General features: G+C 39.2%; 1 protein-coding gene and 1 long non-coding RNA gene across 6 annotated transcripts in view; one reads left to right on the top strand and one right to left on the bottom strand.

Annotated features, from left to right (window-relative positions):
* NTN4 (netrin 4) overlaps positions 1-21,451 on the top strand; it is a 40,468-nt gene extending 19,017 nt beyond the window's left edge. For 2 of the 4 annotated variants that reach the window (XM_083698637.1, XM_083698635.1), the window contains exons 3-10: positions 2,805-3,083; positions 9,458-9,584; positions 10,205-10,393; positions 14,027-14,240; positions 15,191-15,303; positions 15,965-16,033; positions 17,228-17,398; positions 19,506-21,451. In XM_083698637.1, the coding sequence (XP_083554763.1) occupies positions 2,805-3,083; positions 9,458-9,584; positions 10,205-10,393; positions 14,027-14,240; positions 15,191-15,303; positions 15,965-16,033; positions 17,228-17,398; positions 19,506-19,639 (1,296 nt within the window). In that variant the 3' untranslated portion in view covers positions 19,640-21,451. Of the gene's footprint in view, positions 1-2,804; positions 3,084-9,457; positions 9,585-10,204; positions 10,394-14,026; positions 14,241-15,187; positions 15,304-15,964; positions 16,034-17,227; positions 17,399-19,505 lie in introns of all 4 variants that reach the window. The other 2 variants (XM_083698636.1, XM_083698634.1) reach the window with 1 other exon arrangement.
* The window catches only part of LOC310825402, a 59,490-nt gene that overhangs the window by 10,347 nt on the left and 21,342 nt on the right, over positions 1-27,801 (bottom strand). The gene's annotated exons all lie outside the window — the stretch shown is intronic.

The raw sequence follows: 27,801 nt of genomic DNA on the forward strand, positions 1-27,801 counted from the left end.
GCAAGTAGGTGGTCTTTAAGGTATGTGTACTGTGAACTTTTTGCCCAGTTTTTGCTGGATTGTTCAAAGCTCCAACTGAGGTCAGAAGTAAACTATATTCCTTATCCATGTACAAAATTGAAACAAAGCCCAGGAAACTAGAGTGGAAATAAGAATGAAACAGTGTACTAGACCATGGTCTGTTTTAATGAAATAAAAATGAATGGACATACATATGCACATGAGCCACAGACCAATTTGGAAGAGATGGGTGCCCTAGTGGGACTACTACTTTAGATAGTCGGTTCCCAGACCTTGAACTAAAGTACTTTATTTTTGTTGTGGTCCCTCCTTTTGTCCACAATATCTGACCTGAGCATTCCTAACTCATTATTCAGTTGTACTTTATTGTCCTCAAAAACCAATAAGGAACAGCCAAGGGCTTCATGAACATACCTGTACACATTTTTGGTTCTATGGACTATGAGCATATAAAACTTACAACTCCAGCCAATTTGTTTTACTAGTTTACTTCATTCTGCATATTTTTAGGTTTGAAAAGTGCTAGTTATTATTCAGCAAGTGCTGTTTGGCCTTTAACAGTAAATGTCAAGCACAATATATATAATCTGCGGACAGTACAACATTTTAAAAATGCACTGGTATGTTCAAAATGAATTCTTTCTTTTCTCAACATTCTCTTCCCTGAAAATTTGATCAAAACCAGAAATAACAAAGAAATCTAAGATACCATTTTAGTTTATCTTTAATCAAAGGAAGCTAGGGTGCTACTTTTTATTGCACTTTTCTCAGCCTGCATTTTCCATCATCCACTGAAAAGGAAATGAATGTCTAGAACTTGGATTGCATCCAAGCATTTTTCTTTCATATCTGAAGGCATCTCATGTTCACAAACTGCTAAAAAGTCATTGTGGTCAGGGCTGTACGGCACTTAAATTTGAATAAATAGAAGAACCTACAGATGTACACAAGTTGTGGTGCTGGGATTCTTTGAGTTTGTGTTCATACCTGCCTGATACAGCCTTATTCCTGGATATGTTTAAAAGGTTTGGCATGTTATAGAAAGGGAAACAAAAGCCTTTTGAAATGTGTTACTAATTATTTAGATCCTCCATCAAAGACTCAACACTCAAGGCAAACACAGCTCATGTGCTCTGTTCTCTCAATGCCTTTCCCAGCCTAACTTTCCCCATTTCAGTTTTAATGGTCCTTTAAAGGGAGGTCATTATACTGACAATCAGTAGAATGTGTATCCAATTTCATTTACGTACAGATAGATACTTGATGGACAGAATACCACGTAGTTATGCATCCAATGAGGATTTTTTATTTTGCATGTTTTCTAATGCCTTACTCACAGGCACCAAAACATCCAGTTGCAGTTGTCTCTGCCCCATTGGCTGCTGCCACTTTTGGCATGCTGACAAGGTTCACAAAGCAAACTGCTTCCATTCAGTTCAGAAATGTAAATGCTCTAAAACTTTTTCTGTTCCCTTATAATTCCTCCCCAGCCTGACTGCCCCAGTCTCTAAGTGAAGTCTGGAAGTTCTGGAAGGAAGAAAGATCTTGGCCATGAGAGAAGCTTGGCTAAAAAGTACAGTGGGTTTAGACATGATGGTCCTGGAATCAGTGGCAGCCAGAAGATGCAAAAATGACAGTCCAGTGAGGTGGTGGAATCAAATACTCAAATAACTAATTCATTACCCTTAAAGAAAGGAAAGGCTTTTGGCAAAAGATTATCAAGTCACATCTCCTACTTTAAAAAGAGAGTATAAATGATTTTGACTCCTCCCTGCCCCAAATATGTTAGCTGTGCATACTGAAAATAAGAAGCAAATATATTTGCTGAATGCTTTTTTGCCACTTTCCCCCTTTCCTAAATTACCTCTGTGATTGTCACTTTCAGAACTGCTTTGCAGTGACCTTTTTAATACATTTCCATGTTTCAAAAGCAAGATGTGTTGCAAAGTTTAGTACAGACTATATGTATATCCAGTTGGATGTGACATCTCACTGAAGCTTCACTGCCAGGTGTCAAATGAACTAGTATAGTTGGAGCATATTTTAAGTAACTAAAACCACCTCAAGACTCATCTGCACTGTACTGCTTAGTAGAACATTAAAATGGGTGACTGATTTATCTTTTTTCTGATCTAAAGCCCTATGGTTTTATAATATGCCCAAAGAACAAGAAAATAACAAAAGGCAAACCTGTCAATATTGCACAGCGGAGTCATCACTAATGAAACGTTTGCTCTGTGATGAAATTATACTCCACAGTGTCATAGACAGGATAGCATACAGCTGGAGTCTGATGGCACAGTTTACTCCTTGTTTCATTCACAGGTGTTTCCACAGCCCTAGCAGCCTTTCCTTGGGGGTAATCAGGTTCTAAAATCTTCACATTGCCAATTCCAGAGGTCAAGTCATATATTTTTCAGTCACTTAAATTCCAGGAAACCTCCCAGAGCTTGATGTAGTTTCATAGAATTGTAAAGTTGGAAGGGACCCTGAGGGTCATCAAGTCTAACCCCCTGCAACGCAGAAATCTCAACTAAAGCATCCATAACAGATGGTCATTTGATAAGTGATGCCAGTAGCCTTATATAGATTATTTAATATTCTGTTGGAAGCCGCCCAGAGTGGCTGGGGAAACCCAGCCAGATGGGTGGGGTATACATAATAAATTATTATTATTATTATTATTATTATTATTATTATTATTATTATTATACCATTTTTAAGACTCCCAATTGGCACCTCTCTTTATTATTCACTTACTCTGTCTTGTGTATTATTTCCAGGTTATATACCGAGCTCTGTCACCACCCAATTCTGCTGATGATCCTTACAGTCCTGAAGCTCAGGCACAGTTGAAGATCACTAACCTCCGCGTGCAGCTGCTTAAGCAACAATCCTGCCCTTGCCATAGCAATGACATGAATGCAAAACCTCCAGAACTAACCTACTATGCAATCTATGATTTTATTGTAAAAGGAAGCTGCTTTTGTAATGGTCATGCAGATCACTGTGTGCCCATCAAAGGATTTAAGCCTGTTAAAGCAGCAGGAGTCTTCCATGTGGTAAGTTTATGTTGGGATAAACCTTGCACAAAGTCTCAAGTATAGAGATCAATGTTCCGAAAATAAGGTGTATTGCTGAGCTTGGTGTCAGTTGCATGGGGAATTAATATCCTGAAGACAAGAATGTCTCCTGAAAGTCAGAATGGGAACAGACAATATATTATGACCTTCCTATACTTAAGGAATATCTAGGTAAAGGTAAAGGTACCCCTGCCCGTACGGGCCAGTCGTGTCCGACTCTAGGGTTGTGTGCCCATCTCACTTAAGAGGCCGGGGCCAGCGCTGTCCGGAGACACTTCCGGGTCACGTGGCCAGCGTGACGAAGCTGCTCTGGCGAGCCAGCACCAGCGCAGTACACGGAAACACCATTTACCTTCCCGCTATAAAGCGGTACCTATTTATCTACTTGCACTTTTTAAGGGTGCTTTCAAACTGCTAGGTGGGCAAGAGCTGGGACCGAAAGACAGGAGCTCAAGTTACCTAAATTAGACAAAAGTCTAGGCTACTTTAATTCTGAATTAAGCTGTGAATATTTACATGATCTAAATTATAATGTTGGCTCACAATGTGAAAAGAAGCTAACAGTATGTATATTTTGGCAGTCCAACGCAGCTCTGATACAAGCTTGCTTCTATGTACTGTCTTTATATAACCTGATTAGAGCACGTGCTGTATACCACCCATCTCACAAGTTTTGATTTCACAGGGGTGTAGAACCTGAAACAGACCTTTGAAAAGAAGCAATAAGTTGCAGGATTCAGCAGAGGTGAGGGAGAAACTGATAGATGAGCTGTTTTCAAGGACAAGGCCTAAATTATGTTGCCATAAAGCAGCAATGCAGCAGCAAGCAAAGGCTCTAGCAGCTCAGTCAGCTGCTTGTGGCTGGAAAGCCAAACAGGATGTTTGTGACTGTTGCCATGGGAAGAAAGGGGCAGTCCATTCTGTACTGAGCACCGGATGTTAGCTCAGTGTGTGTGTCATATGACCCGTACTGGAAGTACATGGGTGGAGTTTGATTCTCACTGCTGTTGAGTGCAGACATGTTTCTCTGTACTGATGTAAGAGACAGAAATAAAGGATGTAAATAGATTTCTGTCTGCTTCTTTCCCCTCCCTGGGGATACCAAAGGGGAGAGAGAAGAAACGGTGTGTTCTTCTCACACATCTGGGAAGAATCGCCGAGACCTCGCCTGCTTATCTGCCGGGAGTAACAGCGGGGAGCTCGACAAGGAATATCTGCCGGTGCCTACGCTGTGGCACATTCCTCTGACCCAGGCAGAATTCCAACAAATTATACCTGTATTGGTGATATGATTTGGCACCCAATCTGATCTATGTTGGAAAGCACCTAATCTGAGATCTGCTTTATTTCCCAATGTGAAAAACAAACATATTACAACAAGCATTCACAAATATGAATGCTTGCAAATCTAACAAACAGCGAAACCTTTAGTTTTCATAAAATGTTTCCCTGGTGGAAAATTTTTCAAACGAGCTACATAGACTAGATCATTTCAGCTGGCAATCCCCAAGACTGCTGTGTATGTAACATAAATTGTCCTGGTTTATATTTCTCTCATGTACTTGTTCTGCAAGAGTTGTAGCAGAATGATAACAAAGAAGGATAAACAAAAAAACATAGTGTGGCAAGACTGAACAATCTAGCAAATCAAATCAAAAGCAAAGTCAGTGCATTACAATGTAAAACTACTGGTAGTACAGTGAATGTAGCCTGCATAGGTGCTCAAGTAATACTGGTAGGACACAGGGAGCAGTGTAATGGCAATTGTGTGTTATTTACAAGATATAATTATAAAATATTTCCATTTAGGCACCCACATTGCTCATTTTAGCTTTTTGGTATTGCTGACAGGTGCCTTGCAAAATCACTTTACCCCATATATGCCCAGTCAACCATTTCAATCAGTAGAACTGGCACTACTACAGGTGTCCCTTAATACTTGTTCTGAACTTTTAGTGTGGCAGCACCTATGCTTTAAAACTCTGCCTATTGATATCAGGCAGTGATATCACTGTGCTGTATTCCTTTTGGTGCCTGCTTAAATCATCTTTGTTTAGGCAAGCCTATCAGACACGTACACACGTAGAAACTGCATGTCCTTTGAGTATTTCAAAACATTTTTTGGCCTTTTTTCATCAATAATTTTAATGTTTCATTTTATTTTATTGTAAACTGCTTAGAAATGGATTTTCCCCCTACAATCAAGTGCTATATAATTTTTTAAAAATAAAAATAAATTAAATAAATTAAACAAACATAATTCAAAATATTCTCCAAAATATATAAAAATTTGTAGAGTAGGGTCAATATGAGAATATATGAACATGTTTTAGTCAACATATATTTTACTAAAAATCCAAAGCCACCTTTATTTTATATACTCTCCTTGTGGTAATTTTTTTACCCTCAGTAGCACTTTCCTGTTTATTTTGGTGGAAAAAAGCTAATATAACAGCTCACATTTAAAAACAATTTTCTAAAGACTAATTCCCCTTTTATCCTTTAGATATTGTCCCTTGTGTGAAGATTTTCATTGTCTCAGTAAAAAACCCTATAACATCTACCATAATAAAGCTGCAATAGTTGTGTAGAACTCAAATCATTATGCAATATAAACAATACTAATCAAAAGGGAAGTTTCGGGGGGGAGACAGGTCTTCTAGTGCACAAGAGCTGTTAGTTGCTTCTTTCTCAGTATAGTACATTCAGGAACATAAGTCATGAAGTATTTTCCAAAAACCCAGACAATTTGAAAAGAAGTAATTGAATATATTAATTGAGGAACAAAAAGGCAATGGGAGGAAACATGCCCTAGCAACTGTCTTCATGTGTGAAAATCAGTCACTAATTTATCTTACACAAGTCAACTTTTGTAACACTGTTTGCCTTGCGCAGTATAATGAGTGACATTACCAGAGAGCTGTCAAGCTAAGAAAGAAAGCAGTCTGGAAGTGGAGTAAAATAGAAAGGGCTAATGACAGAATGAAATATAGCGTGAAAAAAAGAACTCTGGTTAAATGAACTCACTTGTGTCAATTCACAAAACAGTGAAACATCCTGGGAAATGTGTCATTTAGCTATGCCTCATAAAGATTCAAAATGAACAGTACGGGGGTAAATGGAAATTGCTGGAAAATGTTTACATTCTGGTTTAGTCGTCACAAATGCATCGTGGCTGGCTGCAAATCAAACTGGAGCCATGCATATGATCATTCTAGTGCAGAATTATATTCTTTGTGGTGGTGGCAGAGGCAGCAGCGGCTGTTTCTTATTGATTTAACTTCCCCAACTTCTTTAGATCTTTTTTATTCTCAAAATCTGCTTTCTCATTATTTGTTCATGACTGTGCAATCCTATATATGTCTACTCCAGAAGTCATTCTGACTGAGTTCAGTGGGGCTAACTTTCAGGGAAATGGGTAAAGGATGGCAACCCCAGTGACAGAAATATGAATATATATCCTGATTATCAAATTGGGACATATGGGAGCCAGAAAGGATGTGTTTGGTGTGTTCTTGTTTTTACATGGCCAGTGCCATGTGTGTGACAAGTTGCTGGCCTTCTTTTTACAACCGACTTTCTTGTGTGTAAAAAAAATACATTTTAATTACAAATACCTGATTTACATATATACCGTCCATGAGTATTTGTTTCACCACCCTCCCAGGACTTCCATTTCATACTTTGTGTCATGCTGGCTGCCCAGTCATGCAATTCTTACAACCTACTATTAGGTTTGAAGCACCATGTGGCAATTTTTGACTGGAGAAATACCTGTCAATGTATTTCGTTCCTTTTACAAACCTGGACTTTTAAATTTCTATGATGAAGCTATATGACACTGGTCTCTTTCTCAAATAGCTTGTAGTATTACCTACAGCTGTTCGGATTAGTTGGCCTGCTACTAATAAGCAAACTTATGCAGGCCGTGGTAGATATTTTTTTCCATGGAGCTCTAAGCAAACATGGCACCTGCTTTAAGCATATACCATGGTCCCTTTTTTTTTTTTTTTTTTTGCCTGTTATGAAGTTAGATAGCAATTTCCAGAAAAATATTCCTGGATGGTTACTTTCCCCACTCTTCCATTGCCAGGAATGGATTGTTTTATTCAACATAAAGAGTTTCCTTTCTCTGGTTCATTCTTCATCAGCTTGAATATTTAGGCCTGTACCTAGAGCTATAACACTAATAACATTCTATCCTTCTGCAACCTTCTCAATCAGAGACTGTTATATTCTGAGTAGGATGAAAAGCAACACCAGTTCCCTCTTGACATTCCTCGCTCATCACTAGCTTTTCTACAGTGCCCGTTTATGACTCAGTCCATATTTTTATTTAAGAGGAGCCAAAACACTCCAACTGTGATAATGGAATAATACAGCTAAGAAGGATCAAACAACTATCCATCTACCACTCCTCAAGGACCCTTTTATATAATAAATCTCAAGCAGAAAGAGGGTGTTGGCAGAACAAATAGCTTCAAGGAACTTATCCCATTCCGATGCTGCAGGGGAAGTCAGAAATTACTAGGATTATTGCCCAGTTTGACCTGGGGAAATTCCTTCTGAAGGCTAAATATGGTGTGCCATGAGACCCAAAACATTCCACATTATAAAGAACTTCACATCATCTCTCGCCAGCAACTTCGTCTAGACAAACAAGCTCAAAGAGTCTTTAAAACGCCCTGCAAATATAATGGGAGCAAAGTCATTCAGAAGGGTATTCTGAGCAGCAGCCTATTTGTAACTGTGACAAGAGTCTCTCTTTCTCTCTCTTATGAACTTTTAATGCTATTTAGCTACCAATAATTTCTTGATAAGAGCTGTATTTTCTGGTTGTCAAGTACTGATCAAGAAGTTCAGTGCAGAGCTACTTAGATGTTTATATTTTTGCTATGTATGCTGTAAAGGTAAAGGGCCCCCTGACCATTAGGTCCAGTCATGACCAACTCTGGGGTTGCGGCGCTCATCTCGCTTTAGTGGCCGAGGAAGCTGGCGTACAGCTTCCGGGTCATGTGGCCAGCATGATTAAGCCGCTTCTGGCAAACCAGAACAGCGCACGGAAATGCCTTTTACCTTCCCGCCGGAGCAGTATCTATTCATCTACTTGCACTTTGATGTGCTTTCGAACTGCTAGGTGGGCAGGAGCAGGGACCGAGCAACGGGAGCTCGCCCTGTCATGGGGATTTGAACCGCCGACCTTCTGATCGGCAAGTCCTAGGCTCTGTGGTTTAACCCACAGCGCCACCCGTGTCCCTCATGTATGCCATACCAATGAGCAAATGATAAGCTATCTTGCCTACACTGTTTACTCTCCCTGAATCACCCACATTCCGATAGGAAAATCTAATGGGGTAATTTACCACAAAGAAATAACTCATTGTAAATAAAATAGAGTAAAAAGATGTGGAAGAAATTCTCTAACATTAATCCAAATTTCAAATCTAATTTTTGACATCAAAAGGAAGCTGCTCACTAGTGTTTAATCAAGAGGTTCCTACGGCAATTAAGCAATGGCATTTTAGTACAGCACAATAGCAATATATATGTGAGGACTGTTTTGGGGGGGAGAATTCTAAAGCTGTCATAAAACACAAAGTGGATATGGGAAGGGGTTCAGTACAATTTATAAAATAAATGTACAGGTTATCCAATAACTAGGGGAAGGCATAATAGGTGCATACTGCTATTACCATGATTAATGGTTAGCACTTTTATAGCACATTTCAAATGTTCAGAGTGTTTCATATACATCATCTCCATAAAACTTACAACAGCCCTGGAAGGCAAACAAGTATCCTTGTATTGTGAATGCGGAGCTAAGACCGAGAGATAGTTGGCTCCCGAGGAGGAGACTACAGCTGCTTTGCTGTTCCTCAAACCCTCCTTAATATTTCCTTATTTGCTTCTAAAACAACTTCTTGCTAATCTTAATGAGCATTGATTATGCACTTGAATCCTTGGGATTTGTTGCATAAACCTACAAGTATATAGCCATGAAAACTGGGATCCTGTCTCTGCACAAGGATGCTGTGTGTAGGCTTGATACAAGGTACATTGCAGTGGTTCTTCCTCCTCACTCCATGCATTCAGTGTATCATTTCAAATATTCTGAACAGGACCCCTATTCAGCGCAGGTGTTGTGATATTGCTGCAATGCTGGAATAATTCCATGTGAGCAAGCAATCAGGTTCAACTGAAAAGAACAATTTTCTATTCAGTTAGCAAGCAGTTAGTGGGCAGACACATTTCCAAATTACCAGTGATTTCACAATGCTGTAGGTGCATCTGCATGTTATCTCTAGAAATGCCACTACAGCCATAGTTGTCACAGTTTGTTTCCCCTTTGTTAGGTCCATGGAAGGTGCATGTGCAAACACAATACTGCAGGAACGCATTGTCAACATTGCGCTTCTCTCTACAATGACCAGCCATGGCGAGCGGCAAATGGCAGAACAGGAACTCCAAATGAATGCAGATGTAAGTAACAAGTTAATGGCAGTGCTTCTGGACTATCAGGATATGCAGAAATGACCCTGGGTAAACAAATTAGAAAGCCAGAACTAATGCCACTATCCACAACATTTTAAAACGTTGGTAACACCTTAGTTTACTAAGATGTTCATTCATTTTACCAAGAAGGTGACATTTGTTTGCCCCCCTTCAATTCTCCAATTTTGAGCTATTCAGTTTTTCTTGGAGCACCTAAATAAATTATACTAGACACCGAAATACTAAATATTTTAAAGTTTTAATTTACAATACAGAAGATACAGAAGCAGCAATAATTATACTGGATTTGCGTATCTGTTGTAGGATAATCTGATTTGGTCTTCAAAATATTTGATTTGATATTTTCATATTCTACCAAAAACATTATTATGGAAGGCCTGCGGTAACTTGCAGCAGATTCACTCTAAATTGGTACATTAGAGTAACTAAACACTGATAATTTGCAGATATTGGAAACATCTTCAGGCTGACATATACATTTCATTTTATTATTAATCAGCTCTCATTATGTGTAAGGGTTTTTTCCTGCATTCTTTTTAAAAGAGCATCCTTAATTTGTCTTTTTGCTTATCTTGGCTGTGTTTCAGCCTGTAAGTGCAATGGGCATTCTGACTCTTGCCACTTTGACTTGGACGCATGGCTGGCATCAAGAAACCAAAGTGGTGGGGTGTGTGATAACTGTCAACACAATACAGAAGGGCAGCACTGCCAGCATTGCAAACCAGGCTACTACCGAGACCTCAGAAGACCCTTTTCTGCCCCAGATGCCTGTAAATGTAAGCTAATATGAATTTATCAATATTATGAATATTTAAATACTAGATCTTTCTGTTGCTCATTCTCATGCCAAGGTTAAAAAAAAAGTTTGGTATCCTCACATTTGTAAATGAAGGAACTACAATCCTCAAATATTTCATTATGCAGTATATCTAACTAATGCCAGTTTACCGGTCAAGGAGCTTGCTGTGGAGTTCCACCAGTTACTATTCATTACCATATGTACTTTAGATTATGGTGATGGAGCTAAAAGTAGCTGTGATAGGAACATTCAAGCAAACTTTCAATATATGGGGATTTTTTTAAAGCCAGTGATAAGCCAGTGGTTTCTGTTGATTGGTTGGTTTTATTCATGTACATCTGATGGGCGGGGTATAATTATTATTATTATTATTATTATTATCTGGATTCTTGTCCGTGACAGTGATTAAAGAAGCATATAAATAGAGTATTCTCTTCTACAAAGTAGATGTATTATAATTACTAATAATATGAACAGCAACAACAAAGCTTCACCTTTTGTTTTTGTTATAAAGGGAGTTTTGGAAGGCCCAGCTTGTAATGTGGAAATGAGAAAATCTACACCTGCTGAAACTCCTCCTTCTACATTTTGACTAAAAAAAGACCATGTTCAAGATGGCTAACAATTGTTGTAGATGTTGTTTGTTTTTTAAAGTCAAAATGCAGAATATAAACTAAGTGCTCAAGACTGGTAACAACAATATCTATAACAATGGTTAGCCATCCTGAACACAGTCTTTTTTAAGTCAAAATGTAAAGAGGTTTCTGCAGAATACAAGCTATTTTATTAAATAAATTGTCCATACTCCTAGCGTACCTCTGCAATTTGATCACCCCTATTTCTGGCATTCAGGGAAATGCCAGTTGTGGCAACTGTACAGTAGTTGTAGATGCAGTGTTCAAATCATGGCAGAAGATGCAGCAGGAAATCCTAACTTGACCTTAAGCAGGAGGCTGCAAGGGGCAGTGGACACTTGAGTGAATACTAGGACTTAGGACAGCTTGAAGCAGACAGTTTGCTCCTATAAAGTCTAGAGTTCCTTTTATTTCCCTTGACCCTGACTACCCTCCCAGGTTCCACAACTTCCTGAAGATTGGAGGTGCTTAAAAGGGTAGTCCCCTGGCCTAGAGAGAAGATTTTTGCCAATGAACAGTAGTACAGAGGAGAGGAATAGCATTGTCTAATATCTTTTCCCTTATGCTAAATATATAAAAATACACAATTGGAATTCTTCACCCATTAGGTCCACTAACACCTCAGTCTCGTTTTACTGAGTAAAACGTTGCCTACAGAGAATATTTTATTTGGACTGACAGTGATGACACTCAAACCCCAGATTACCTATGGACTGTCAGAATCACCGGGGGCGGGGGGAGGACTATTTCAGGCCAGAAAAAAACTGTTTTTCAAGCAACACAAATCTTCCCAGGCAAGTACACTCTGGAATAATATGTTGATACACTGGATGGCAGCAGTTTTCCTTGATTGCAGCAGCTGGCACAAAATGTTGCTGTGAATGTGATCATGGAAGTTGCCAAAGAATGTTGGAACTACTTCTGTGTTTCTTTTTAAAATGTGCTTGTCGGAGCAGGTGGGGGGATTGTTTTGTTTTTGTTCTTTATTTATTATGTATTTTGTGTTTTTATCTCATATTTTAATGCTGTGAACCACCCTGAGATCTACAGATGAAGGGTGGTATACAAATTTAAATAAATAAAAAATAAATAAAAACTACTAATATAATAAGTAACAGTAACAACAACTGCCTTCCAGTCTCGGCTGCATCTCTTAAAATACAAGAAATAAAAGGTTTTGGGGGAGGACGAATAAGTATTGTAAAGCATTTTCATACAATCTATAGAAATGGTAAAAGCTTTCCCCATAACAGCAATCGATCCTTCAAGTTTTCTTTTCTGACTTCCTCTTCCTGGTCAGCTTACTTTTTTCTTTTCTTTTCTTGCAAAATCTATTGATACAAAGCAAATTCCTCTCAGCTGTTGCCTCCAAGCCATAATGAGTTTCATTCCTGGGCAGCCATCCCAGTCTCATCTTCAGCTGCTATCATTTGTGCAAAGTCCACAACAATGGAGTCAGAGTGACACATGATAGAGCCAACAGAGGAGACAGATATTTCCTGCGTGAAATTGTTCAGTCACAGCTTTTCACTTGCTGTGTAAAGTGTGAGGAGTGTTTTGGATAGCTCCAGCTGAACAGAAAGCTTGTGCTTTGAGGGGATCAAGCAGAGATTACAATCTCAACAGAGAAAGGCCTTGTGTCTTGCATACTTTGTGTTGATAACGACATGTCTGATAACCTTATTCATATACAGTAGTAGACAATGGTATTCTGCAGATATTGCCAGCTCACTCACTGAGGAGCGACGAAAATGGGAAAGCTCCAAGGTCAAAGCAAATGAAGGAGCTGTTAAACCACAAATCCTTAAACTACACTAAGCAAAGTGAACAATGTATAATATTTGTTCAGGAGTGTGTATGTACTAGATAAAGCAGGGCATACTCTTATTTAACATGGTAACTGTAGCAATCTGCTTGAAGGTTACATAGATTCTCCCACCTCTTCTATTTTTAACAACTTGTATGAATTTTTAAGACTGCTACAATGTCACGGGGGGGGTGTGATAAAAAGGTTCATAACTGATTACAGTCATTAAATTTAAAACACTTGTATTCCATACATAGATGCTTGCAACACTTGGATCTTGTTATCCAAGACTCAACTGAAAGTTCTAGTAATCAGAGCTTATTTGCTGCATTCTAAATTTTGAGGCTGTTGTACAAAAGCAGTTAACATTTGTTTAGAGTTGGGAACTGCTTTTAATAAGCAAGAGATCATGTGTTTTTAGCACACCTTACTGCAAGCATCTTACAGCTAAAAGAGAGCTAAAAGGTGAAATTTTCTACTCAACACTTTTAAGGAACGGCATAGTGATTGGTATGGGAAACAATACAGGGCATTTTCACATGTGAGACTTCAATATGTCTGCCATGTATCTGTAAAACCCACAGTAGTAAAAAGTAGTAAAACCCTAACCCCACTATAATAATGTGGGGACGTGGGTGGCATTGTGGATTAAACCACAGAGCCTAGGACTTGCCGATCAGAAGGTCGGTGGTTCGAATCCCCGTGACGGAGTGAGCTCCCGTTGCTCAGTCCCTGCTCCTGCCAACCTAGCAGTTCGAAAGCACGTCAAAGTGCAAGTAGATAAATAGGTACCGCTCTGGCTGGAAGGTAAATGGTGTTTCCGTGTGCTGCTCTGGTTTGCCAGAAGCAGCTTAGTCATGCTGGCCACATGACCTGGAAGCTGTATGCCGGCTCCCTCAGCCAATAAAGCGAGATGAGCACAGCAACCCCAGAGTCGGTCATGACTGGACCTAACGGTCAGGCTTCCCTTTACCTTTATAATAATGTACTGCAGGGAGAAAACATACATTTGCATTGTTTGCGGGGCCAAACTACAAATGGCAGTGGCAGTTTATATTTCTTGAACTCTTGAATGTAAAACAAGAATAATACTAAGGCTGGGTGATACCTTTAGGATACACTCTCTCCCCATATACGTTCATCTCATATGTATGTTTTAATATTGCAGTGTGCTCCTGCCACCCTGTTGGATCAGCTGTGCTTCCCTTTAGCAATAGCACCTTCTGTGATCCCAGCAACGGTGACTGTTCCTGCAAACCTGGAGTGGCTGGTCCTCAGTGCAATAGGTGCATGGTAGGATACTGGGGCTTTGGCGATTATGGCTGCCGAGCATGTGATTGTGCAGGAAGCTGTGACCCACTAAACGGAGACTGCATCAATAAGTGAGTGGACAAACATATTGCTAACTATAAATGGCTAGCCAAGATAAGGACAGGGAGTTCATCTACAAGAAATACATGTTTGAAATAGAACAAAAAGGTTAGAGATGTAGAAAAACCTCTTGAGCAGAGATGGAGGACCTGTGACCCTTCACATGTTTTTGGATAAGAACTCCCATCATTCCTGCCCACTGACCATGCTGGTTGGGACTGATGGGAGTTGAAGTACAGCAACATCTAGAAGGCCACATGTTCCTCATCTCTGCTCTAGAACAAAATGTTGTTTTATCGTAACACCTCACATGAACCACACATTATAGTTGGATTGAAAGGATTAAGTGCTAAACTAATCTGACTGGGAGAGGGGGGAGTTATGCATCAGAAATAGGAAACAAGCACTTTTCTAACTCTTAGCTTGAAGATATTGAGACATAGCACTTCCCACAAAAGAAAGAAAGAATTGGAACAAGAAAAATATATTGGAAAGGCATAGGTATAGCTCAGTTGGTTAGAGCATGTTCTCATAATGCTAAGGTTGCAGATGATCCTCAGGGTCTCTTCTAACTCTGTTTCTATCGTTCTGTTATTTCATATTCCCCCTCACATGACTAGTTTAGAAGGGAAAAAACAGAACTTCCCTTCCTGCAAGAAATTAGCTATGGGTGACTATATCATAATCCTAAAAACTCTACCAGGCACTGCTAGAAATCTTTTCCAAACTCTGAACTTGTGTGAGATCTATAAATAAATTGCAGATAAGTAAGTCCCTTTTCTGACAACAGAAAAAATGTTTGAAGTATGGATAATTAGCAAAATAATATTTTCTTTTAATTTTGCTTCTGAATACTTAAGGTTTGTCAAGGGTGTTTTTATGTGGAGGTTTGTTTACAAATAAACTTGAATTGAACTGAGTTTGTAAGAAACATATCACAGTGTTCCTTTAATTTCAGCAGTGCAAACATAGATTGGTACCATGAAATCCCTGGCTTTTATTCTCCGTATAACAAAAGTGAACCAGCATGGGGGTGGGAGGAGGAACAAGGCTACTCTGCCCTTCGACATTCAGGTAAGAATATGAACTTTTGGAATTCTTTACTGAAAGATAGGAGTCTCTTTCAGGTGTTAAACATATGTGCAGATTACTTTCCCCATGCTATCAGAACCCCTGAGTTCCTGATCACAAGGAGGGAGCCCTCTGTGCATAAAGCTTTTTTTGTTGTTGGGGGCTCTTTCAGTTTTTATAACGAACATGTGGAGGTCACATGTGTGTGATCTCATTCTTCCTATGTGTTCATATAACATCTGAAATGAACTACAGATCACGTGGAATTATTTATTATAATTGGTTAGGTTCACTGTTTGAATATCAGATATGTAATCTCAGCTGATATTTTCCATCAAGCTAAAAATAATCCATACTGTATACACACCCAAAACACACACACACTCTGTAGATATAGATATATCCAGGATCCAGTGAGCAGCTACAAAAATTCTTTTCCATTCAGTACTTAAAATGTTTAATAACATGCTGTTGCCACTATCCATTCAGTCTTCTGTGAAAAGTGCTGTCCTCCAAAACTATATCTGATTACATGAGCAGTCCCATTCCCTCCCAGTTTAGCAGCTGAATCTAGACATTCTGGTGAATACAATATGAAATAATGGTAACTAAAATATTTCATCAAATAGTGCTTAAAGAGAGAGGTATTTTTGTGTTTCTGTAGGAAGATGTGAATGTAAAGACCAAGTTTTAAGAAATTCCAAGATCTTCTGTGGCATGAAATATACATATGGTGAGTTAAAAATCAAATATATTATTCAAATTGCCTATGCTGTCAACAGTTTCCTTTATCAGTGTAAACTGTCAACAAAGCTACTACGACGGGGAGATACGGTAGTATTTATATTAGGAAAACTAGAGGTTCATTTAAGTGGTGCACTAGATATAGTAGGGATGGGATACCCACCCCCTTCCAGATTTTGTTGGATTTCAACTTCCATCAGCTCCAGCTAGCATGGCCAATGGTCAGAGACAATAGATACAGAAGACCAACAATATCTGGAGTGCCACGGTTTCTGACCCCTGAGTTATAGACTTTTTCCCCCCAGGCAAAACTGGAACTTTGCTTGCTTGATAATACAACTTGTTTTGCCTTGCAAATTTATTTCTATTGGACCTGCATGGCTGCATGCATATTTTGTCTATGTACAATTTCTCCAACATTTTTTATCTTTTAATAAATGGTCTATTTGCCTAGAAAATGTGTCCTGGGAGAAAACCAGCATTTAATATGTAGACAAACCTCTTTTTCTATAAATTATCCCCAATATAAAGTCCTTTTTGTGATGCCAATTAGACTACTAGTTCTCAAAGGGAGACTCTATCAGTTTAAATTCATCCATGCATGGCTTATGGGGGATGGGGGGAGAGAGAGAGAAACTCCCAGGCACTTTTTAATCTGTAAATTTCTAAGAACCAAACTATGTAACTCTAAATGGCTAGATTATTTTAAACTGATTACTTCTCTTTGCCAAAATACATGTATTTTAAGCCTATAATGGGAACAGGCAGTCGGGCTACAGGAAACCATTGCTGTATTTTGTAGTTTTGTGAAAAAGTTTTAAATGACAGCTTAGCAGCAGTTCCAAGTAATTCCAATGGGAAGAAGCAGCTGTGTATGTGCTCAGTATTTCCTAAAAAATCAGGTCACTGAGCATCTCCCTGCACCCTGTCTTTGGCAAAGGCTGAACAGGCTCATCAAGGAGAGGATCTGGCACAGTTTATTTTCGACTAAATCAAGAGCTTTTCTGTTTGCATCAGATGAAATATATAGAAATATCTCTATATCACACTAGCCGTAGCAACAATTACACCCACCCTGAAAGTACAAAGAGGCTCAGTTTGCAGTGCACACACTGATGGTGCCTAAGATTAATCTATGTACCAATGTACTAGAATGAAAACAGAAGTTATATTCTTTATTCAGTGCTGAAGGCAAAGATTTTATCTGCTCATGATAAAGGCTCCCATGCTGAGGTCAATGTGAAGATCCAAAAAGTACTGAAATCTACAAAGCTTAAGATTTTACGAGGGAAGCGGATTCTGTACCCAGAATCATGGACTAACAGAGGCTGCACTTGCCCAGTACTTAATCCTGGTAGGTATTTATTATGAAAATCAGGTCTTTATCATCATCATTTATTTATTTTTACTATTTATGTAAAACCACTCTTATAGTCAGTACATATAAATTATATTCCACATTCTTGTGGTAGAAAAAAATATTACATAGATACTCCAGAAAACTAAAATGCCAATCACTGTTCTTACTAATTAAAGCAATTTAATGTGATGCTAGACAATCCTTTCAATTTTAGCTTCACTTTGGACCTGTTATATCATGCAATAATCATTATCAAAGCCCTGCCACAGTGTTTGTCAATTTGAATCTTCTCTCATAACTGCACACAAGCAGAATTCCTTCCCCAACATTTTGAAAAAAAATGCAGCTAGTGTTACCCTGTCTCCAAAGAATGTAAGATATTCCCATCATACCTGCATTGGTTGTGCTTGCAAATCAATGAAGATACACTCAATATACACAATCATTGTATTAAACTGAAATTTATGTTTCTTGAGCCAGTTCTAGTCATACATAAAAATATTTCTATATTCATATATTTCTATATATGACTAGCTGTGCTTTCCCATCCACATTCTGGCACATCTCAATGTATATCTAAACACACATCTCATTTAAAATAATAAAGTACAGATAGACATTCTGTATTTGAATGGGCCTTTGCATGCACATACAAATTAGATCCAGAGTTTCTGTTTCAGTAAATTATTAGTTCAAGGACACCTGCTTCTCTGTTCAATTATTTGAAAACAATAGACTGTGGATTTCAAAGTACCTATTCTCCTTTGGAGGTATTAAAATAATAGAATCATAGAATTGCAGAGTTGGAAGGGACCATGCAGTGCAGGAATTGTTTGCCCATTATGAGGCTCAAACCCATGACCCTAAGAGTCTCATGATCTACTGAATGAGCTATGAGGGTAGATTTACTATGTAAATCTATGTAAATCTGCATGTAAATTGGATAGTGAAGTATCTTTGTAAAATGGTCTCACCATTAAAAAAAAAACCCTCAAAGTTACTAGGGAAAAAAACCTCGTTTGCAATAATTTCTCAGATGAGATCATTTCAGAGCTTGTGATACTGTAGCTCTGTCATCTACCCAAAAAAAGTAGTAAAGTTTCACAAACCAAATGCAATTAAGCACAAAAGTGAGCCAGACTGGTGCACTGCATAAGAGTGTTGAGTAAGAGTAAACGGCACAGTTTACATAAGAGTAAACTGCACTGTGCAACTTTTAGCACAGAATGACTTTTTGATGGAATAGAAGCATATGCTAACTTGTGAGAAAAGGAGGTGATTCCTCCTACAGTTGCCCCGCAACTTCTACAGTGGTACCTCGGGTTACAGACACTTCAGGTTACAGACTCCGCTAACCCAGAAATAGTACCTCGGGTTAAGAACTTTACTCCAGGATGAGAACAGAAATTGCTCAGTGGTGGCGCAGCGGCAGTGGGAGGCCCCATTAGCTAAAGTGGTACCTCAGGTTAAGAACAGTTTCAGGTTAAGAATGGACCTCCAGAACGAATTAAGTTCTTAACCCGAGGTACCACTGTACTCTAATATAAAGGGTCCCCCCAACTCTCTGGAACAGTTTATCAGAGGGCTGCATTGAGAAGGTATAATATGAACAAAATTGCCTCCTGTCCTCTTACATTAAAGATACTTCTGGATTAAAAAGATATGCATTATACACATACGTTGCTCGGCCCTAGCTCCTGCCCACCTAGCAGTTTGAAAGCACATCAAAGTGCAAATAGATAAATAGGTACCACTCTGGCAGGAAGGTATATGGGTTTTCCGTGCGCTGCTCTGGTTCTCCAGAAGCGGCTTCGTCATGCTGGCTACATGACCCAGAAGCCTGTCTGCAGACAAACGCCAGAGTCATCCGTGACTGGACCTTTTTTATGCACGCGTACACACACATGTACATGCATACATGCACAAAACATGTGCACACAGAACTATTTTATTTTATTTATTTATTAAATGTATATACTGCCGTTCATCAGAAGATCACAGAGTGGTTTACAGTATAAAAAATAAATTCCCTTTATGATTGCATACTTGGATAAATATGAAGTACTAGTCCAATAAATATCTGACTATTTTGTTTTCAAAGGTTTGAAATATCTTGTGGCTGGATATGAAGATGTTCAAGCAGGCAGACTCATAGTCAATATGAAAAGTTTTGTCCAGCAATGGAAACCAGCTCTGGGGAAAAATGTCTTGGAATTTTTAAAAGATTGTAGCTGAAAGTGCCAAATAGGGCATTTGTTTATGCACAAAATGCAAACGCTATGGAAAGAAGGCTCTCAAAATGAAAACTGGAATGGAAAGGAATAGTGCCAAGTATGTGTAGAGGTATTCAAAGTCATAGCCTTTCACTTTGATTCTTAAACACTTTGGTCCCAATTGCAACACTTATGTATAAACAGTGTTTGTGGGTGAAACCCTCACAAGAGAAGCGGAGCCCCCACCCACCCAATAGCTTCAGCTGATTGTATAGGGGGAGTAAAGGTCTTGTAATAAGTGAGTCCAACAATAGGCTGTGCATGCATAGCTGCACTCCTGCAGTTCTCCTACCCATATCATCTATTTCCACCAATCATCTATTTAGTGTAGTAAAAGGATCTCCATGGGCAGAACTGCATTCACAGACCTTGTCTGTAATGGACCAACCTGCCTGGGAATAAATTTCATTTATTCAGCAAAATATGGCTTATGTCACAGCCCTTAAATTAAATCTTTATAGACAATACTGCTTTAGGGTCCAGCTGTACAAGTGTTTTGTTTACTCCCCGTTAAAGTATATGGAACTGGCACCAACTGAGGAATCTGAAAATTGGAACCCCACTCTCATGTCCTTTGGGAAGATGAATATACACTAGTAATGGACAAAAGGACTACCAATTTAGGGAGAAGCAATGGAATGTGGGGTTTTTTTATACTGGTATATTAAAACTAAGATGAAAATTTTGATTAAATGTCTACTGCAAATCTCTAGAAGGATACATGTATGGAAATAACACCAATATTGGTGGGAAAACTCCACTGGAAAACATACAAAGTCAGTAATCTGTAATAACTAATTAGGGCATGCATTTAACCAACAGGGCTCTGTGGGACATCCTTAAAAAGGAGTTAATAAGATTTTCATTTAGGGCACTTAAAAAGATTCTGGATGGAATTTTCTAGTTAGTTAAACCAAGGGGAATATGTTGCAACACCCAAGTTGGACTCTGGTTTGTTTTTGAGCCAGCACAGATGAAAGTAGAACCTATCCTTTCATCAAAATTTTGGTTTTAAGAAAAGACTGGTTCCATAAAGTATAAATGGGAACACTTCTATTTTATGAGGTATTATACACATGTAAGCATTTGATTGTATAAAGCACTTTATTGCCTGCCCCCTTTCAGTGTGAAAATTCTAATATTGTTGGGGAACAGAGGTGGCACAGGAAAATGAATATTGGAACAGAAGCACTCCACGACTATAAAGGATAAAAGGAATAGTTTTCATTCATTTATGCCAATGGCCACTCAGTAAAGTTCAAGGGTAATTTTTTGCAATTAATATATTTCAGATGAAGTCCTAACTTCAGACTAATGGGTTAATTCTATAAATATCAGCTATGATGAGACTGTATATACCACCAAAAGAGAAAACAAGGATGGGGGGGGGGGAATGCTTTTTGAAATGTCATGGACTTGTTCATAATTCATGCTGGCTTTGGCCTTTGTTTTATAATATTTAAACTTGAGCAGCAAGTTTCTTTCTTTCTGTTTCTACACAGAACTTTCAAAATAGTGTAAATTTATGGAATATCAATGCCATATTCATCACTAGATTCTATACTTCTCTGGTAAACAGACACAAAATGTATCCCATTTATATACATTAAAAAATAAAGGAAGAGCTATTATACCATTGAAATAACAACACTTCACTGATCCATGGTTCATAGGTATGTTTTCTATTGTGGTCCTGTGGATTCACAAAAATGTTACTGTTTTGAAATTTTGTTTTTATATTTTATGTATATAATAAATATACTATGATTCCAAATATTTTTTCTTGTGGATTCATATTTTCTAGAACCCTGTCCATAAGATTATAAGGAAATATACAATATTTTTTCACAAGAACAATGGGTTTCTTCTCACACGATATTCACCACCACCATGCCCTCTACACACACACATATGTACCATTCACACATTTATTCCTGTTATGGAATCTGATCACTCATGTGTCATGGACCTCCATTTGATGGTGCCTATAACATTATGATGGGACGCTGCTGGCGCTGTGGGTTAAACCACAGAGCCTAGGACTTGCCGATCAGAAGGTCGGCGGTTCGAATCCCCGCAACGGGGTGAGCTCCTGTTGCTCGCTCCCTGCTCCTGCCAATCTAGCAGTTTGAAAGCACATCAAAGTGCAAGTAGATAAATAGGTACAGCTCCAGCGGGAAGGTAAATTGTGTTTCTGTGCACTGCTCTGGTTCGCCAGAAGCAGCTTAGTCATGCTGGCCACATGTCACGCCGGCTCCCTCGGCCAATAAAGGGAGATGAGCACCGCAACCCCTAATGGTCAGGGGTCCCTTTACCTTTACCTTTACCTATAACATTATGAGGAATGGTGACACAGTTCCCCACCCCACAATGTAGGTACTATTTAATGATCATGCTTGAAGCTTTTGTACCCCTCTGTTGTATCACATTAGTACAAGGAATATCCAGCTAGCTCCACTGTGAACAACAAAAGCTGCAAAATCCTCTACAGCAATCCTTTGTGCTGTGGAGTTTTCATTTGGAGGCTGTACGCTTTCTATCTTCTCTAATGGTGCTGCAGATGAGGTCTGTCGATTTCTATTGACTCTGAGAAAAAGTCTTGCCAGGGCTGATTCACATGAATGTCTACATGCAATAGCAGTGTAATGATGGCACTACATTCTCAAAAGACCATGTGGTTACTTCTGCGAAAAGGGATTTCCACATTTTTGTGTCTTTTAATTAAAGAAATATAACGAGCTCTCAGTTTCACATGCCAAGAGCAGCTTCCCATAGCATAAATGACACTGAGAAACCTCATTCACAGTACTGCAAGTATCCCCAAAGATCATGAAGTAAAACGTGCTCCCTTTTCCATGACAAATAGAAACATACGGTACATCTAGCTTTCATTTGGAAAATGGTATGAGCACTCTCCTGAAGGTAACACTGAACTCTGGAGAGAGACATTCCTTCCTCTACAGTATATTCAGTATAGCATCACTGTCATTGTCACTGCAATATTATAGACCATGGGTGGTATTCAGCTAAGTTTTACTCAGAGTAAACCCACTGACTTTCAATTAATTTCAACTTAGTTCAAAAACACCCCATACTTCATTCATGATCCAGCATGAGTTCCAATTCCAGGGGCCAGGAAGGAAGAGGGGATAAATACTCCAATACCCAATAAGTTTTCTACACCCCCCCAAAAAAAAACCCCAGCAAATGAATCTTTCACTTGGCTGTGAACTCTTTTTGTTACTGATCTGGAATTAAATATATCCAGTAGGAAACTATTTCCACATTATGTCACTTATGGACAGTGCAGAAGAGAAATTGCCTGTGTGCAATGGAAAATTACACAAAGATGGTATTTTAGTATAATTACGTCCATGGGCTAAATCTTCAGGGATATGTATATGTTGCAGAAAATTATAAGAACATCTGGTACTACCAAAGTATCTAAATAGGGAGCTAGCATTGGCATAAATAAACAAAGCAAATTTGGAACAAATATGCACGCTCTATTTTTAGATACGATTACTTGGTACCATATCAATAGTGAAGTGTTTTTAAAAAAACACTCAACTTTCCTTAGCAGCCACTTCCAGCACACTGAAGAGATAGCTTACTGATAAGTCGCCAAAGTTGCTGGTCCCCAAGGTTTCTGTACTTTCTTGTTGATTTTTTTCCCCCAATGACAGTGAGTTCCAAAATCTAACCTTGCACGAAGGTCAAGGCAACTCATAGCTTCTTTCCCACAGTTCAGTAAGAAAAATATTTACACATGTCCCTCACTAATCTGAGGGAGTACAGGGCCACAGGGAGAAAAACAAGCAGGAAAAATATTTCTGGAAATATTCTATATATGGAAAAACTTCAAGGCATGTTGAAATATTAATATAACCCAGTGCCTAGAACAAAAGATTGGGCATAAAAATACCTTCTGGTAGGCCCTAATTTTGGAGTTAAGCAAGCTGGTATCCTTGAAGAAATATTAACTCTCCACCTGCTAACATCCTAAGCCGGGAAGTTTTATCTTCCCCACCCAAGCTGACCTTAAAAGTTCTGTGCCAAGTCCTCTGAAATATACTTGGAGTCGAGAGTGGATTTCATGCTCTTTATTCAGCTCATAGTGGTGAGGAGGAATGGGAGTTCCCCCAGAATGTCTGCTTTATATACATTATTTACACAATGTGTCTCACGTGATTGGCTAATTCCAGGATTCTCCTGTAGGCCAATCAGGTTGCGGATTCACTTCCACCTGGAGCTGGATTGGGTGGCTCCTGTGGACCAATCAGACTGCTGCATTCTGGGTCCTATTGTTCTAGGACCAATCAGACTGCTGCATTCTGAATCCTATTCAACTCAGTACATAACATCCTCAAAAGGCTTCTTTAATTCAAGCACACCATACCTGGCTGGTATTTCTTCCAGTTATGTTTCTGCTTCCTTAAGAGCTGCCAGCTGTGGCAGCCTCAGTCCCACATAGGGGATGTAGATGCTCACCCATCCCTCCTTACCTAATATTTCCCTGCCATATTTCTTTTTTGTCATTTCCCAGCTGTGAGTTGGAAAATGAAGTGACAAGGGTGGTGGTGGAGCTCTGTGGATTTCCAGTGGCCATTGACTCACTTGTCTTTTTTTTTAGTTTATTTATAGAGTGCAAAGACATAAATGGCTGTTTACACCTTAAATTAATAGCTTACAATTTATAATAGACATGATAAAAAAAAGTAAAGGAGAGAAGAAGAACATAAATAAATTCAGGTCCCCAGAGCCACAGCATAAATCAGAAGGACATAAGCCAAATGATGGGTGAAATGAAATGAAATGAATGAAAGTTGGTACAAATTAGGCTAATGGGTTGGGGCCTCTGCTCCCCTCCCTGTACTGACAATAAGGCCCTTACATGGATCTCAAAACCTGATCAACTGGAGACTGACTGCTGGGAGGCCCTCACAGCTCCATACTGATACATACAGTAATTGATTCATTAAGAGTGGCAGCTTGGAAGTCACAGAAGCTTGGAAAAGAAGTGATCTATTTTTGTACAGAGGACAAAAATTATCCCATGAAATCCTTAGTACATTCTAATGACAAAGAATGACAAAGAATGAGAATATCCTGTAAGAGTGGTCAACATCACATTTTCTTCATATTTTATGCAGACATGCAATAGAAGCTACAAGTGGTGACCTCACCGTCCACTTTTATGGAAGAAAATCACTTGTCTTAGTCAGTGGCAGAGAGCAGGCGGGGGCGGGCCTGGCACGCATCCAGGGGGTATGGTGCGCCGCCAGCAGGGGAATGACGCACATCCTGGGGGAGTGGCGTGCCGCCTGCAGGAGCATGGCGCCCAGTGCGGGCGGAGGGGCAGCTGCGATGGCACCCCACCGGGATCGCGCTGCTGAGGGCAGTGCACTCCCCCCGCACTCCTCTTCCTCCGCCAGTGGTCTCAGTATACCCACTGGTACTGAAGAAAAAACACCAAGAATGCATTTTTTTTTTAAGTGAAGGATTTGTAAGTACTGATATGCACCTATATCTTTCTGTACACACACAAAAACAATAACACACACATATTGTATAGATACTACCAGTCGCAGAAGGTGTGGTGGGGCCATGCTGGTGACCTGACCCACCTCCAGGAGCAAGGCAGTGCAGCAGTTGATGTGGTGGAAGCACTGGCAGGAGACCAGATTGGCTCTGCCAGCATGTTTGCACCATGCTGGCCTCACTACCAACTTGTCCCTGTTGGTATGCAGTAGCAACTCAGCCAGAGGGAGGTCAAGTGAGTGGCGCAGCCCCACCACACAATCTGCTAGTTGATATTACATGTGCAGGCATAGAGTAATCCAAAAGACTATTAATTCCAAGTTGAGTTCCATATTTGAGTATCTGCTTTGTATGCTTTGTATCAAATCTGTATTAAAAATGTATTAAATAATATTGTATTATTATTACTTGTATGCAATTTTTATGTTGTAGTAAGATTATTGTTGAGGGTCTTTAAACTCCAATTTAACTCACCGGCTAGGGAATCACGGTAAGACTCAATTGATAGTGGACTCTTGCCTACGTGCTTCCCATGTCCTATTTTGTGTCTTTCCTGTTCAAAAGAAAAGCTCTCTCCATTTGATCAAGTCAACAAATATTTGAATGTACCGGTATTTTGCTTGTGCAGTTTCCTACAGACAATAGATTCTGCTAGCACTAGCTGTGATTCGTACTCAGGTGGTTACTGGTGTTGAAACCAAACACTGACCTGAAGTTGACTTTTCACAAGAATACCTCTTGTGTAAACAGCATAAAGGGACACTGAGGATAAATAATTTTTTTTCTGCTCTGGGAAATGAACTAGATAATTATTATATCACTCCTAGAAGGAGAACATTAGTGCCAAGGAAATTATTTCCCCAACTGTAGACAAAGAAACAATTATCAAGAATAAATACAGTATCTCTAGAAAAAGACATTTGTGTATTTTATATTAAATATATGCCTTTTGTCAGTAGGCATCCTGGAGTTATGTTGCTTTTCACTAGAATCAGAATTACATGTTAGATGTTCTTTTGTGCTGATCATCAATGGGGGAAAATATACAACATGACCAATCTAGTATTGGTTAGCACAAATTTTCCTTAATGATAGCTTAGTAAAACAACCACTTTGTCAAATGTAAACCCAGAGCTTATTATGTTTTAAGACTGGGATGTGAACTTCACTGTTTCAGAGTGGAAGATGCATACTATAAAAATACAAAGCAACTTCTGCTAAAAATTCCTGATCAAATTCAGCACTTAAATTGGAGTAGAAACGCCAAATGGAACTGTAGTTCTCATACCTTTTACTTTTGAAATTAGAGCTCTCTTGAATTTGTGGCTGCTTCTGGCAGTACAACAACAATAAAGAGCACAACTTTCTATTATTTACATTTGGTAAGATGCTTAAAAGGGATGGGCTCTACATAGGAATTGAACTCAAGGCCAAGCAAAACTCTCAGCTATTTCACACATTCAAGTTTCCTGAAGTATGTGCCCTGCATACCTATAGCACAGTTTGCATCTTGCATGGGGAAGGGTCTGCAATTATGAAAATTACCATATAGCATGATGCACTTCTGGGAGATAATGGCACCGGGTCAAGTCTCCACTGAGTCTCTGCTGTGTGAGTAGGAGCTCTAATTATCAAATTACTCTGATAAAAAGGCTCAACCTATGAAAAAAAAACCTGCCAACTTTTATCAGTAAAAGACACCGGGAGCTGTCAGACTTTCAAATCTCCCCTCCCTTTTGAAGCTACTTAAATAAACTTTGAACTCCCCCCCCCCCCATGCAAAGCCCTTAAAACTGTGGTCTGGATAAAGTAGCCCTATTTATTTCCGATTCCGAGCACGGTACTTACAAGACAATGTTGCAAAGAACTGGGGATTTCACCCACAGAACCTGTAACAACTCCCCCAAAGAAAAAACAAGCCAAAATTTCAACCTACTTTCAACCAAAATTTCAACCTACTTTCAAACCAAGGCTAATGAAGCAAATAATCCAAGAAACCTCCATTCTCATGAGTGGTCAGTTGACCACACCTGGATTGGAAGGGAGGAAAAAACTAATGACGGAGGTGAGAGAGTGGACCTGGCAACCGAACTAAAACAAGCCAAGCTAGCCAAAGAGGGACTGAAGCAAGTCTATAACCAGCAAATGGGTGGCCTAGTTTCAATGCTCCTTCCTCAGATGCTGTCAGGCAAGGCAGCAGAATCCTGAGGCTACCTGTTTTCTTAATGCCTCCTCATCTTAATTTGCTCTTCGGGCCAACACCAAAATTCCCAGGTGAACACATCTAATAAACTATACCCACTGAGTATGTAGAGCAAAAAATAAAATGGGGGAAGGGAATAGAAAATGTAGCATGATTTAAGCTTTATAAACTCTCTCTCACAGCACAATCCTACGCATGTCTACTCAAAAGTAAGTCCCATTGAGCTCAATGGAACTACTGTAATTCCTTTAAAATAGGAATGCACCCTTAGTGGTTTGTTGGCCCTGTCAACTGGTAAGGTATCTCACAGACTTTGATGGTATTCACAGGAACACAAAATGTAGTTGAATCAGATACACAGGGCTGTATTCAGCAGTGGC

The sequence above is a fragment of the Podarcis gaigeae genome (assembly GCF_964106915.1).
Source record: "Podarcis gaigeae genome assembly, chromosome: 10".
Classification (NCBI taxonomy): Eukaryota; Metazoa; Chordata; class Lepidosauria; order Squamata; family Lacertidae; genus Podarcis; species Podarcis gaigeae.